At 43.9% G+C, this 14,275-nt stretch overlaps 1 protein-coding gene across 5 annotated transcripts in view; it reads left to right on the top strand.

Annotated features, from left to right (window-relative positions):
• unc5db (unc-5 netrin receptor Db) overlaps positions 1-14,275 on the top strand; it is a 211,371-nt gene that overhangs the window by 51,712 nt on the left and 145,384 nt on the right. The window contains exons 1-3 of one of the 5 annotated variants that reach the window (XM_037097680.1): positions 3,136-3,176; positions 5,119-5,178; positions 10,155-10,370. In XM_037097680.1, the coding sequence (XP_036953575.1) occupies positions 10,286-10,370 (85 nt within the window). In that variant the 5' untranslated portion in view covers positions 3,136-3,176; positions 5,119-5,178; positions 10,155-10,285. Of the gene's footprint in view, positions 1-3,135; positions 3,177-5,118; positions 5,190-9,706; positions 10,067-10,154; positions 10,371-14,275 lie in introns of those variants that run through there. The other 4 variants (XM_037097681.1, XM_037097679.1, XM_037097677.1 and 1 more) reach the window with 4 other exon arrangements.

Below are 14,275 nucleotides of genomic sequence, written 5' to 3' on the forward strand. Positions count from 1 at the left end.
ATTTTGACCTGAAGATGGTGATAACATTTTTTTTTTTTTTAAATTGTGAGCACACCAACAAATATTTTAAGACGGTGTGGGGAACTTATCATTCATTTGGAGCCATGTTTGTGTCCACCTGTTGAATTCAAGACCAATATTCATTCGTTTTTACCTCCACGATATCACTACATTAAGGTTTCATACTGAGGAGAACATCAGTGTATGCTGTGAACTCCAAAACCTTGTTGAAACATCTAAATCAGATATTAATCTGCGACACACAAAGATAGGACATCATCAAGAGTCAGTGAGATCCGTCCCCGGTCTGTCATGCATGATTCTGTTTGATAAACCCAGTAAAACTTTGCTACATCAAAAATTGAGACAGGAAGGTTGGGTGAAGTTTCAGAGTCCACAAAACATTTCTGAAGCTTCACAGCAAAACAACGTTCTCCTGAACAACTGAAGTAGCTCGGGACTTGTCTTAAAACGTGAAAAAACAGCGAAAAAAGGACTAAAGAAAACGTGAAATGGCCTCATACAGCTCATGCAGCTTAATCCAAGTCTTTGGAGGCCTTGAGATCCCAAATTTAACTGAAAAGATGTTATTTATAAAGTCTTCACTCTAGCTAGCCCCAGTTACTCATATTAAAGCATTAGCATCCACCTCGTCTGAGGTTTGAGCTCGACCAAGTCTTGTCTAATCAATTTTGGGATCCAGGGTGCGTCTGGAGATGAACCCTGGATGAGCTGCATGAAGCTATATTTTGTTTTTATCGACTGTTATTTCTCCATCTGCTTCAGATATTCAGGAGAATCGTGCAACGCTGTTTTACTGCAACGCTCCAAAACCAACTCTCCCTTATTCATCATAGATGATGACTGAATATCTTTATTTTTTGGGCATACTAACCTTTAATACTGACTGAATGCTCAGTGATTATCTGCATGATAAAATCAGAACGCTTCACTCACTAAACACTCTTTTGTTTTACAGGTCTTTAAAGGGAAATCATGCATGATAATGCCCCTGTTAGCTACCTTGGCTCCTAAGCCCAGTATTTGCACGGTCTACCTCTCATTGAAAATCCATAAGCATAGCACGTGTCACATCTGCATGCATCCAGAAGTCACCTCATCTGTTACAGAACCTCCTGGGGCTTCCTACAGTAATCTTCCAATAGACAAAGCCTTCAGGCAGTCCAGCTATCAAACACCCTCGCTGCCGGTTTGTTTATGGATTTTCAGCATGTTCCCTTGAAGAAATTAAGGTTTATCCCCACAGGATGTTCAGTAATACGAGCCACTCAATACTTTTTGACACCGCAGTGACGAGGACAGTGACTCCTACGCGGGAAGTTTTCAGGGATAGCTTGCTCACCGAAAGCAAAATATATCAATAAAAGGTGTCCAGTGAATTTAAAAATGCATCAAAGACGTGCACTGTGAACTCCCCGTAGGAGAAAATGTGTTTGATAAAAAACCGGCCTCACGTCGAGCATGATAAATGGCATCACTCCGCACCCCCTCCGCCAAAAGAGGCAGCGAGCGGTAATAAGAATACAGTAAGTAGTGTCATTCATCCCGTGCTTGGAAGAGCACACTTCGAGCGCTACATGCCAGGAGTAACACTATTCTGCAAATAGAGTGCACCTTCCAGGAATAATTGAAAGGTCCCTGCATGCAAGCTAATGGAAGTGTCTTTATTTCAGATGTTCCTGTGGTGGGCATACAGAGAATCAGGAGACCCGTGGTGTTCTTGTCTCTGGTTTCTTCATGCACTTATTTATGTTCAGTGCCTCATATGTAAATCAGAAGGTTCTGGACACGGACGGGATGCTGTTCTGTCGGGTCAGGCGGAACGAAAAAAAAAGTCAGGGAACACAACAAAAACCCACAGGACCTGGAGCAGATCGCTCCAAACTAAAAAACTAAACACATTGTTACAAGCTATGTGTTAATCAGAGAATTCACAATAATCTCTTAAAATTAGCAGCAGCAGCAGCTGATTGACAGAAGAGTACGTTCTCTCTTCCTGACCGTCCCTTCACCTCCCTGTCCACTCGTCTTCATCCTGTTTCTGATGTGCTAAGATAGAGGGACATGAAATTAAGGCCGAGGATCCACTAACAACTACAAAAAGTTGGCAGTGTATCTGTTTACATTCATGCCATCAGGAAGTTCTCAAAGGGTTGAAAACAAGGGTCAGAGTTTCGGTTCAGAGGCCCCGAGGGGAAAGTGAGAATATTGATCTTGGTCTGATCCAGAAATCCAGATCCTGGTTCTCAGAGTGGTTGGTGTGTTTGATCAATAAGTTTGTAGTAATTGGGTTAAAAGATGTGACACCACCGGTCCTACCTGTTGGACCACACCTGCTGCAGATTTCCTGAATGTTAGTTCTCTCAGCCTGTTAATTAATATTCAAGTGTTCCACTGTCTCCAAACTGTCTGTGCGCCCTCTCTGTTACAGCTCACTTATTTCCTACCCAGGGCGCTGTGCACGCTCTGGAAGACCCTAAATGAATATAAAAGGTTTTTTTTGGTAAAGCTTCCCTCCTCAGAGCCCTTCGGGGCTTGTTGATGTTCTGGCCACTGGCCCGAATACAGCAAAGTGGTTTTGTTCATTCCTATAAGCACAAATATTCAATTTCAGCAGGCCGGTTCATTAGTAATGTCTTTATAGTGATGGTTTGTTGTAGCCTGGCTGTTTCATATTTTACAGCTACGACAAGTCTGATGCATTCAGAGCAACAACTACAGCAGCAGTGTCCTTAAAGATCCCATATTATACTGTTTTTCATCAGTTTCACACAGCTGTCAGAGGTCCAACAGCTCTGTATTCGATATGCATTGCCCCAAACCCATCCGTGGTCCTGAACTTCAGCTGTCTGTAAGTTGCTCTGCAGAGCTCTATCCAGGGCAGTCTGTTTCTGTGCCTGCACCTTTAAATGCTAATGAGCTCCGTCTGTCAACGCCCACTTGGAGAGCCCTTCCTGCTACGTCACTCTCATGGAGAGGATTCCCTTTGCTTTAGCGGTAGCATGCTAATGTTTACGGTGGATGTATATATGTATCGCTATGGCTCGCGGAGATTTTTTCGTTCAACCGAACCAGTTTGACCCAGAACCGGATCCAGAAGGAGAAGCTGCTGAAGAAGTCCAGACTCTGTGGCTGCAGGAGGACGTTTCAGAATGGTTAGTGTGTCTGTATAATGTTAGTTTGTTCGTATGTGTTGTTACAGTTACTGCCATTAAGCTAACGGCTAACAGCTAGCGAAAGCTGTGTTTGTCTCCAAACTCTTGGACACTGTTCGCATCGTCTCTGTCTCCAGTCTGCATGTTTCCAGACTTTTTACTGTGACAACAAAGCTCCATCGTAATATTATTAACTTTAAACTCGCTTCTAACTCCATTGCATAGCGGACCGAAGCGGAGCTAACTAGTTAGCCAGTGTCCAGCTGACTTCACCAGACTCGTAGGTCTGCTGGGTCCAGTATGGTTGGGACTGATCCTTTTACGAGGGTCAGTGTCTGGTACTGACCCTGGTTACAGAAGCAGCCCGATGTGAAGCGATTAGCACACACATACAAGCTAACACAAGCTGCAGCCGGCACGTTGTCATTAAAATATGAAACACAACCACTGTCTCTTCTGTTGCTCTGTAGCTGGGACAGACTATAGACACTGATGTTGATTTATACAACCAACAACAGAGTGATTTGTGTGTCCAATTCTGAGACATCATTGTGAAACACTGCTGTCTCACTGCTGGACACACCGAACTTCACCTCAGGGATGAACGCCTCCCTCTCAGATATCTCCTATCACCGCTCAGAGGAGGTCGGACTATGATAATGACTCCTTTAGTTACGTAACGACAGGAGCAGAATCTGACCAGCCTGTAGGAGCTCCATGTTATCAGTGGGTGAGAGATGCAGGAATCACTTGTTTTCATCATTCTGGGAGTTGGCAGGCTCAGAGAGAACCAGCTCATATATGCAGAGACCAGAGAAAACATGTTTTTTAATAATATGGGACCTTTGATTCTGGCGTCTTTTTGTGGTTGTTGCGCAGATAAGCACCATATTTTGAGCACAATTAGTAAATTAGAATTTCAGAATAAACCGGAGCAGAAACATGTTCATAACTAAATCCAGATTCTTGTTGTTGCTTCTTCTTCTTCAGCGTGAGCTCTGCTGCTGAACTCGACTGTCGGTTCTGGTTTCATTAGGAGCTTTGTTGGTTTGGATCCGCTCTGCTGCTGACAGCTGCAGCACTGTCGGCCTTAAAGGAGCAACATGTACGAATTTTAGAAGAAAACATCTGAAAGAGTTAACCAAGATTATCAACAGAAAGTGAAGAAGTAACAGCTACAATATTATGGTGCCTTTGCATGACGTTGTAGAGACGTCTCCTGATGTTAGCACGCTAACCAGCTAGCCCGAGCCAGAAGCTACTGTGCTAACGGTGTGAACACCAGCACATCCCCTGTGATCTGAGCTCCTGGTCTGGACTGCTACATGCACTGCTAACTGAGCTAACTGACTAATAGCAGCTACAGTTAGCAGCAGTAAGAGGATGTATTCTGGTGCACACAATTCTTCCATATCGCAGCTTCAAGTAGTTATTGTGAATCATACTATCACCTGTGCTACTGTGCCCACTCAGCTATACTGCACCTAAAGATAATATATAGTATAACGCAGAAGTTAACCGCGTGTGTAGTTTAACTTTGATTGCAAACACAACTTTATTGTCTCCACGCAGCAGTCTGATGGTGTCTGAGGGCAGCAGGGGGATCAGCCTCAGATGAGGGGGAGGCTGTCGGGGGGGGGAAACAGAGGGATTAGATGATGAAACTCCCCCCCCAAAAAACACTGTCTTCTTGATTTTGTTTAAGACAAAGCTAAAGCTTCACGAGCCTCTGGGAAATCGGAATCACTTCATCCATGTCTATCTGTAATGAGTTCTGATGGATGATATTGTTAGAGACGACCTTTTGTGTGTCATGTCATGTACCAGGATGTGACCATTAAATTGGGGAAATGTTGGCACAGAGAGAAACAAGCGATATCTACTTTTTCCTTTTTTTTAAAGGTAACTTTTTTTTCTCTTTCCCCTTTTTCGATCAATACAGGAAGGAGAGCCGGAGGTGGAGGCCGACACCAGAGAGGCGGCTGCAGCACCATCCAGTCAGGTCACAACACTGTCTGTAGCTTTAATCCACTTTAAACCTGTCTGGTTTGTTTATGTTGCGTGTGATGGAAATATTGCATCAGATAATTAAACCGGTGATAAAATGATGTACACTAATGTTAGATGGTGAGTATGAGTCATGCATATAGGTGTTAAAACCGAGCAGCTTTCTATGCTGCACTGCTGTCTGCAGGTTGTGTAGTGAAAATGTCCACGAGCAGCAGATAAGAAAAACACCTCGGCTCATAAATCTTTACACTTTTCGCTGCGTCTGATGAAAGATCTTGATGCACATACATTTATGTAAGTAACTCTCAAACTGAATACTCAAAATGTAATCTAGAGGTTTACTTTAACATTTAACTATTAGCAATATAACACTGCAGTTTATTAAAAAGAAATGTATTGATAATGTTAACATTTCTGGGAAAAGTTCCACATGTGCGTAAAGGAAGCTGATGCAAAAACCTTAAAGATCCCAAAAGCAAAGTTGAACGAGTGGTCACAACGTTGACCACATCGCCCGTCTCCCTGTAAGACACTTTACAATTAAATCTAATGATGCATTAAAACAAGACGTGTTTATATCTTCAGCCCGAGCAAACAACACACCTAAAGTAATTCAGCAAACTCACAGACTTTGAGGCAAGTGAACCGGCAAAAAAATATTTAAAAATAAATCTGTAATATATTCTGTGAAACACAACCATGTCTAGACAATCTTTAAAAACAAGTAACACATTGATAGTTTCATTTAAAAATAAATAAATAACTGTAGTTGATATTACAGGTGGACATTATGAGTGTCTTTGGTAAGTATTTACCATACATTAATGCACATTTCCAGTTCCAGAAGTCGTTGACTCCATTGACTTTTAAGAAAATCTTTATCCAGAGCATATTTTGCAGTTTCACGATCTCAAATACTATTTTATATTCTGAAAACTAGACTTACCGTCTCTTTTTTAGAATATAAAAAGGGACTTTCACACCTAGAACCTCACACTTTGGTTTCAAAACATGTTTTCACATTTATTATTCTAGTATTCTTGGGGTGAAGTAGCTAGTTTGTTCTGTAATACGGGACCTTTTAAACATCTGGAAAATATTTGTCCATATTTTATAGATACATTAAATAAAATCCTCTACATTATTCCAGAAAATACATCAGTCGATGCAAATTAGTTTCATACGACCGTCACTTTTAGCAGCTGTGTTGGCCTCAGCGGTGGAACTACAGCACAATGCAAACTCATCTGCATAGTAATCCTCCGGCTGCTCTCCAGTCGAGGACAGTTGAACTAGTTGTGTACCGTTCTCTCGGCTCTCGCCGTCCGTGAAAAACAAAAGGACTGCCCACTTTGTTTTTATCCGCATGGCTGGAGGCTCTCACGCCGATTGCTCTCCCAAATCATTTTAAATAAAAAAGCTGCAAGAGGTGAATCATTTCAACTGCCGTCCTTAAGTGCACCTTTCACATCCATTGTTGCCCCCGTCACAAGTGCTCAGTCCAGAACAGGATGTTATAAAAATGGTTAGCAAAGGCAGCAGAGGTGGCACTCTGACGCACTGATATTATATATTATATTATATATATTACACATATTGAGAAAGTCTCTGAACATCAGGGACGATGCTCGAAAGGTTTAAGGTGACTGTTAACCCTTTTTATCCCAGGCTGCGGTGGGTAAATCTTCTTTGGTGGGTAAATTACACATACAGACTGTGATTATACATGTCTAATGTGAAATATCATGACATTGACGTGTTTATACCAATTTGTTTCCCCCATAAAACACCTGTTGAATCTTAGTTTAATGCTGTACTTTTAATTTTAGACAGATACATTTAGATTGTGACAGTTCTAAGTAGCAGAAGTATTGGATATAGTTCACAGGTATTGTGTGCTCCACCAGGTGAGCAGATCTAAAATTCAAAGTACATTAATAAACTTGGATGTAACAACATTTTTACATGGAAAAACTGGTATATTGTATTCACAGTCACAGATTTTTCATGTTATTTCACATTAGACATGTAAATTCACAGTATATTTGTGTTATAGTATGGATATTCATTCATTCATGACACTGTTCTACCAGAGTTTCCTAGTTCAGCCCTGCAGTATGAGAATAATACTTCAGCTCCATGTTTTTGACATGAATTATTAGCAGAAGATTAAAGAGGTTTAACAGTTTTCTTAAACCTGTCAAGCATCATTCTGATGTTCAGTGGTTTTGTCCTCACCACAGCTTCCTCACTCTCATCCCATTTCATTTACTAAAGCTGATGGTGGTGGCTGCCATGCAAAGTGCCAACTAGCATCAGTCGGGGGTTCAGTATTTTGCCCAAAGTCACTTCAATATATAGACCAGGGGAATCGAACCAGCGACCTTCAGGTAACAAGACGCCGGCTCTACCAGCTGAGCCACGGTCGCCTGCTGTCCCGTCTAATAAATCCACAAAACATATCTAAAAAAAAACCAAGTTTGAACTAGTTTGTGAGATAAATTGCTCAGAAGTTAACTGTGAAGATACCAAATCACTCAGATGTGTGCTAAGAGGATTGGGGTTAGGAGGCTGATGATGCTACTGGTATGTTGGTGACAGCTAGCAAATTCTCTCAGAACTTCAGGTGACGTCAGTGAGTTTGACGATGTCAGAGTTGTACTGGACTGTGTTTGAGTGGGAACAATGATGAGGGCACATCTGAGGCACGGCGGAGTTATTCAGTCCTTAAAAAAAAAAGAATCCAAGGCTAAATGCAGGCCTTCAGCCACAATGACTCCAATCTGAACATCTGAGCGTGTGACAGAACAGTCAAGGATGAAACAAGTATCCAACACAAAGGCAAAATGATTATTAAGGCATGGAAATGCAAGAAAAATGTAAGCATGTCGTGTGATTTAATTGTATCTCTAAACTTGCCGTAATGATAAATCATCTACTTATCGTCATAGAAACACCTACGGACTCGACTCTGAGCAATCAGCTGCCAGTGAAGCTCTCCTGCCTTGGCATCTAATTTTATTCGTGACCACAAATTCAAAATTTAAAGCCGATCCATACAGTCGCCGTGATTACAGAGCGTCACATCTGTGTCAGACGAGAACGGGAAAAAAAAAAAAAAAACATAATCGAATGCAGAATATGTTTTCGACGCAGAACGAGGTCAAGAACTGCCAGACGAAACACCCTGAGCTCCGCGTGATGGAAGGGGAAACTTGCCAGAGATGTTCCACACATCAGCAGCAGAGTCACAGGGAAATGTTGACAGCATGGCGAAGATTACCAAGCGGCGGCTTTTTTCACAATGTTTATTTAAAGTTATTTTTAAGGAAGGACAAACTTTAAATAAAATGTTGATACACGTTGGACAAAACACGTGGTTATGATTGGTTTTAACCACGTACGTAGTTGGAAGTGTACCCTGCTATGTTCCTCAAGCTACATACCTGAATGTTTACATTAATACATGACACAAATATTAATATCATATCCGTCATGTTTCCCACTATTTGAGGTTCAGCTGGAGCTCTTAAACTCGTGATCTCTTTGTTCCTCTTCTTCGGCCTCTAGCGATGACATGTTTTTGTAGGCTAACCCAGATGTTAGCATCGCTCTCGTTCCCTCCACACAAAGCTTATGATTTATGACACCGACACATTTTGCTCAGATAATCTTTACAGTTGAACACCGCTTGGGTAAATGAAATGTGTAGCAGTAAGAAGCTGATGTTAGGCTACAAACAGACAGAGTGTGTAACTAAAGTGGGCCTGTAAAGACGGACTAGTGAGCAGATGAGTCTCAGTGTTCGCTGTGAGGATGTTTAATGTCCCCGATTAGCATCAGCTCAGCCATGATGATCTTTCAACTGATGCCAAGTATTGTATTCTGCACTTGGTTCTGTCATTTCCTGTTTTCATGTTTTGGAGTACTGGCATGAGACTAGCGCCACCCGATGTTGAGGAGGCTTATTGCATCTCGTGCACAGACCGTACACCCCGCTGTGTAGTCAGCAGTAGTCGAAGCGGTATGTTCGATGCAACTTTTCTGTCAGACGAGAGGCAACAGAGTGGTCAGATGAAGGCAGTTGGATGTTGGTTTGAGTCTTGATAGTGTGTGGGCGCTTGTTAGCAACCGCTACCTGTTTTTAACACACGGAATAGCTTTTTAATTAAACTGTGGGACATTTAATGATAGTTTTAATGTCAGAACAAAACCTGTGAATGTCCTCAGACATTATTTCAGGCATATAAATGAAAAAGTTTTTCAAAACACTGAGACGAGGGAGCCACATGTGCAAAAATGCTGACTGATCCTGTTCACAGACAGGAACCTTGAGCAGAACCAGACTGGATGGTGGGCGGCCAGCTGCCTAGACTGGTTGGGCTGCAGCAGCTATAATATATATATATAATAATAGATGATGGAGATGAAATAGTCGCGTTCTTGTTCTTTTTCCCGGTGACAGTGGCAGGATTCTTTTCTTTTTCTGTGCCTCTAATGAATCTGAAGTGTAGTTTTTGACTACGATTGTGTGAACAGAACAAGTAAACGCTTGTCAGAACCGGAGGAGGCGGTCAGGAGCATCAGGGGCCGGTGTGGCTGCCGTGTCGGGCTGATGACTGCTGCATCATAGTTAAAGAGATATTTGAGTGAGTGGGCCTACATGCAGCCTACCCCACCCTCTCCTCCTCCTCTGCTCCTCTCCTCCTCCCTCAGTCTGCTATTGGTTAGCGCGGGGCAGGGCTCCGGGATGATGCTGCTGGTGGTGGCAGGGGAGGAGGGCTGAACTCGGAGCGCACGTCTCCCCCGCTGCGCACACACGCACCGCGAAAGTGAAGTGAAGATGCTTCTCTCTCCCTCTCCGACCATCAGTCCAGCCCGTAAACCAGTCACTTCTTCTTCTTCTTCTTCTTCTCCTCCTCCTCCTTCCTCTTCTCCTGCTTCTTCTGCTTCTTCTTCTGCTTCCAGAGCGTCAAACTGTCCCCTTCCCTGGTTTACGGGGCTCGTCCAGCTCGGAGGAGCAGGCGGCGAGAGGAGGCAGCGGAGCTCCGGAGCGGCGCACAGCCGGTCAGTGTGTCCGTGGAGAGCTACGCGTCGGAATGGGTGCGCTGACAAAAGGACGTTACCTCTCCACGGCGGGCCTCCTGCTGCTGGTTTATTGCACCGTGTCCGTGATCTGTAAAGGTAAGAGCTGCGTGTCCGTGAGCGTGCATGTCTACTTTCAGCGGCACCACCGGGCTGTGAGACGCTTCACCCGGCGTGGTTCAGAAGCCGCTCTCCTTGTGCCATCCTCGTGGTTACGCACCACTTGTCCCGTTTTTTCTATCGCGTTTGCAGATATTGTGGATAAATCTGGAGGGTTGTGTTCATGAGCAACAACTGTGCACATTCAGTTTTTTCAGCGTTGGTCTTTTTGATTCACCCCCCCGGACACTTATTGCGACTGTTGGAGCTTCCTCCTCTTCCTCCAAATGCGCAGCGGAGCATCTGATATCAATTCATCAAGCCGCAGCTGACACTGTCAAGTTCCCACACTGCTCATCCTCATCGTGTTCCACCTCAAATCGATGTTAATTGCACCAATTTTCACTCAGTTTCTCGCAGTCTCTCTCTCTCTTTTTTTTCTGTTAATGAATCCATCACCATGACCGCTCTGCATGCAGGAGCTGTGGTACAGACACGCCTGAGCAACAGGCATGTCAACGCGTTTTCTGTCTCTGGGAGTTACTGTTCTGATCCCGAGGACTGTCTGTCTTCATTATCATAACACCCCTCCTCTTCCTCCCTGATAGGAAAAGCTGGATATAGTGTCAGTGTTTGGGGGAGAATGAGCTGCTGTGGAGGTCTGTGTGTGTGTGTGTGTGTGTGTGTGTGTGTGTGTGTGTGTGTGTGTGTGTGTGTGTGTGTGTGTGTGTGTGCAGGGACAGCAGGCGTTTATTGTGAATTCAGGCTCAAGATAAAGAAAAGCACTGAGCCACTGACGCACCTCAGCCCTGTCTGAAAGGGGCAGGAGAGCTGGAAATCACAGGTGGGGGGGGGCAGGATGTTTGTGAAAGCCAATCAGACCCTGCAGGTGTTGCACATGTGTGCTGCTGCTCCATCAAGTCTGTTTTAAAAATGTTGGATGCTGTTGGACAAAGAGCAGTTTCCAGATTTCAGACCGCTTCAGGTTTTTTTTTTTTTTTCAGTTTTGGAGTCGAGATTTCTTTTCTCTTCTAAGGCAGAGACTCCTTCATCTGAGCTGAAACTCAGCCCATTTACAATCAGATGTTAGGAGGCGAGCAGGCTTTTTGAGTCATCTGATTGTGTCGGTGTTGATCTGTGTTGAAAAAAAATCATTCTCTTGCCTGCTGATGACTGTAGTGGTTTCGGGGCACTTCAGATTCTCGTGTGGTGAGTGTGCACAGCGATGCTTCTGGATCTGATGGGATTTTACGTCGCCTCCTTAAATCCACATGTTACAGCGACCTGTGTGGAGCTGAGCTGAGCGCAGTAATAGATTGAGGTCATAGCATCGCGACTCCGGCACCAAGAAACACTCCAGCTTCCTCATCCTACTGTTGACTCTGTTGGATGGTGTCTATAACACATTTTATTTGTGTATCTGGAGGAACAAACATTAAAGTCGCTTTTTGAGATTTTGGCGCGCAGCTTGCGTGCGACTGTCAAATCAAAGTGTTGTTTCAGGGCAGTTTTGTTCTCACTTCATCTCCCTGAAAAGGAAAAGAGGTGTCGTGTCTTGTTGTGCAAAATATCAAAGCATGTTCAGAGTTCAACAGCGATGATGAAAAGCACAATGCAGCTCCTGACAGTTTGCGGCTTGTGACCTCCTTTCAATGAAGCACTGTCTTCTTGATGCCGCCATCATCACAGGTTGCACACAGTGTATTTATGAGCCGAGAGAAGTTTAAAGGGTACCGCAGCTGTTCATTACTGCACTACCGTGAAGTTAGCGGGGGGAACTCACAAGAGACAGTTTCAAAAAGAATAGAAGCGGCTGATATCCTGATTTTTAGTCCCTATTTTGTGTCAAACTCCAGAAACACTGGATCCTACAACTCCCACGATGCAGCTCGATAGCATCTTTCATTATCACGTCCCTGCAGGCAGAACGGACACATCGTTCAAACGCTGCACCTCTTTTTGTTCTGCAGGCTTTAGGCCCTTTCATCAAGGTTAGCTAATGGTGTCATCGAGGTCGTCCCGACTAAAACGGATCCAGAATTACAGAGAGATTAGAGAGAAACCAGACAAATGTAAATATGTTTTCCTCTCCTTTGAATAATCTCGTGAACCCTTCTCTCTTGTGATCCCGTCAGCTTTAGACTGGGAATCATTATTTAAACTGGGGATTCAAAGATTGATCACATAAGCAGATAATAAGCAGCTAGTCTTTGCAAATGTTGGCTAAATTAAACCGTTTTGATTATTACCACCCCCAGATAGCAGCGTTTTGATACCCAGAATCCCTGGAAAAAGACACCAGTCAGCTGCACTCAGGACTCTTGTTTCATAATGTTCCTCCACTGTTTACTGAAGGATTCACAACCAAAGAGCTCCAAGAGGTGAAGGATTTAACAGTTTTGAGGCGGATGTTCTCCGGGCTGAGGGTTTAGATGTTATTCCAGTTTTTATATTTGTCGCATCCTGTGTGAGAGAGGAGGTCGCACCAGAACTTTATGTCGGGCAAAGAAGCCAAATCTCATCTTAAGAGACCGGGCTGTAAGAAGAACATCTTATTAGGCTACATCAGCTGCTAAAATAACATCTTTATATTCCCATGTTTTAAACTCAAACTTGTTGATGAAAGAGTGTTTCGAAATAGATCCATTGCCTGAAAACTGACCAATAAATAAATCCGGCGATTAATTTAAGTTCTCGCCGCTGCCGCATAAGAATTCCTCCCTCGACGCGCCCTGAAGGCCTCCATCATGTCCGCGGGAATCAAAGTGACATTTCATGCTGTCTCCAGCTCCTCAAACACCAGCGACGCCCTCCGTGTTGCCGCTTCTCCGCACGTCACATCAGTCCCGAGGGCCACGAACGTAACAAGCGGGTGTCACACGAAACATTTCCCCACAAGGTTGACTCTGTGAACCACGCGGCAGCGGGCTTGACAGTGCTAGCTCGCACTCAGCGAGATTTAAGCTCTTAAGGATCACAAGCGATGTTCACAGGCCCCGCTGGCGATGACGAGACTCACGCGAGGGGTCATGAAGGAGGTCTCCTCCTGTGTAACACGGCTGTGAGTAAGCAGCGTGTGGCCCAGGAGGGACCTTTTAAAAGGCTTTTTCAATCATGTTGCACACTACTGGTCCTGAAATCCAAGAGAGTTTTCCATCTTCCTGAGCAGCGATATTAGATGTGACTTCCTGATGGATCAGTTTTCAGCTGTTGCCATGTATTTATCTCCTAATGAGGGCCTACTTAGAGATGCAGAAAGGATCTCTGAGTGCACTGATATGTAATATCCCTTCTAACCTGGCGCCTGATGAAAGTCTTGATGATGTCGTTTGACACACAGGCATATTTATTTGAGACCCGATGATTAATTTTTTGTGATTTATCAAGAGAGCGGTGTGTGTAGAGTTAGAAAAATAACGAGCGAGGGGGATTATGTGATATTTGATGAAGGATTGATTTGCCAATAACTCAGCATGCTCTCCGCTGTACGTTTGTCCTGATGCTGTACGTATGTGATTATAATGATATGGTATGATATCGGGATAGAGCGTTGCTCATGTTTACCCGAGATTTCACGTGTTGCTGGAGCCCCTGATGGTCACCGCGTTCGATGGATACGAGCAGAAAAACAGCATCTTCTAGCTGCACAGATGCACAATCATGTCAAGTCTCACTGAAGTATGCATCGCCACATGGCGCGTCTCCCTGTTGTCTGTTGCGGCGCTCTCATTTGACATGCGGACTTGGTGATTTTCCCTCTAGGCTTTTCGTCCACCCTTGACCTTGCGCCACAGATTGTACCTCTCTGTTCTTGTTGTTCAGGTTTAGCAAAAAAAAAAAAAAGAGAGAGAGAAAAAAAAAGAAAGGCAGCGGAGCACAAAGGATGCACAAAACTGTAGCTACTT

This window comes from Acanthopagrus latus, chromosome 5 (assembly GCF_904848185.1).
Source record: "Acanthopagrus latus isolate v.2019 chromosome 5, fAcaLat1.1, whole genome shotgun sequence".
NCBI lineage: Eukaryota > Metazoa > Chordata > Actinopteri > Spariformes > Sparidae > Acanthopagrus > Acanthopagrus latus.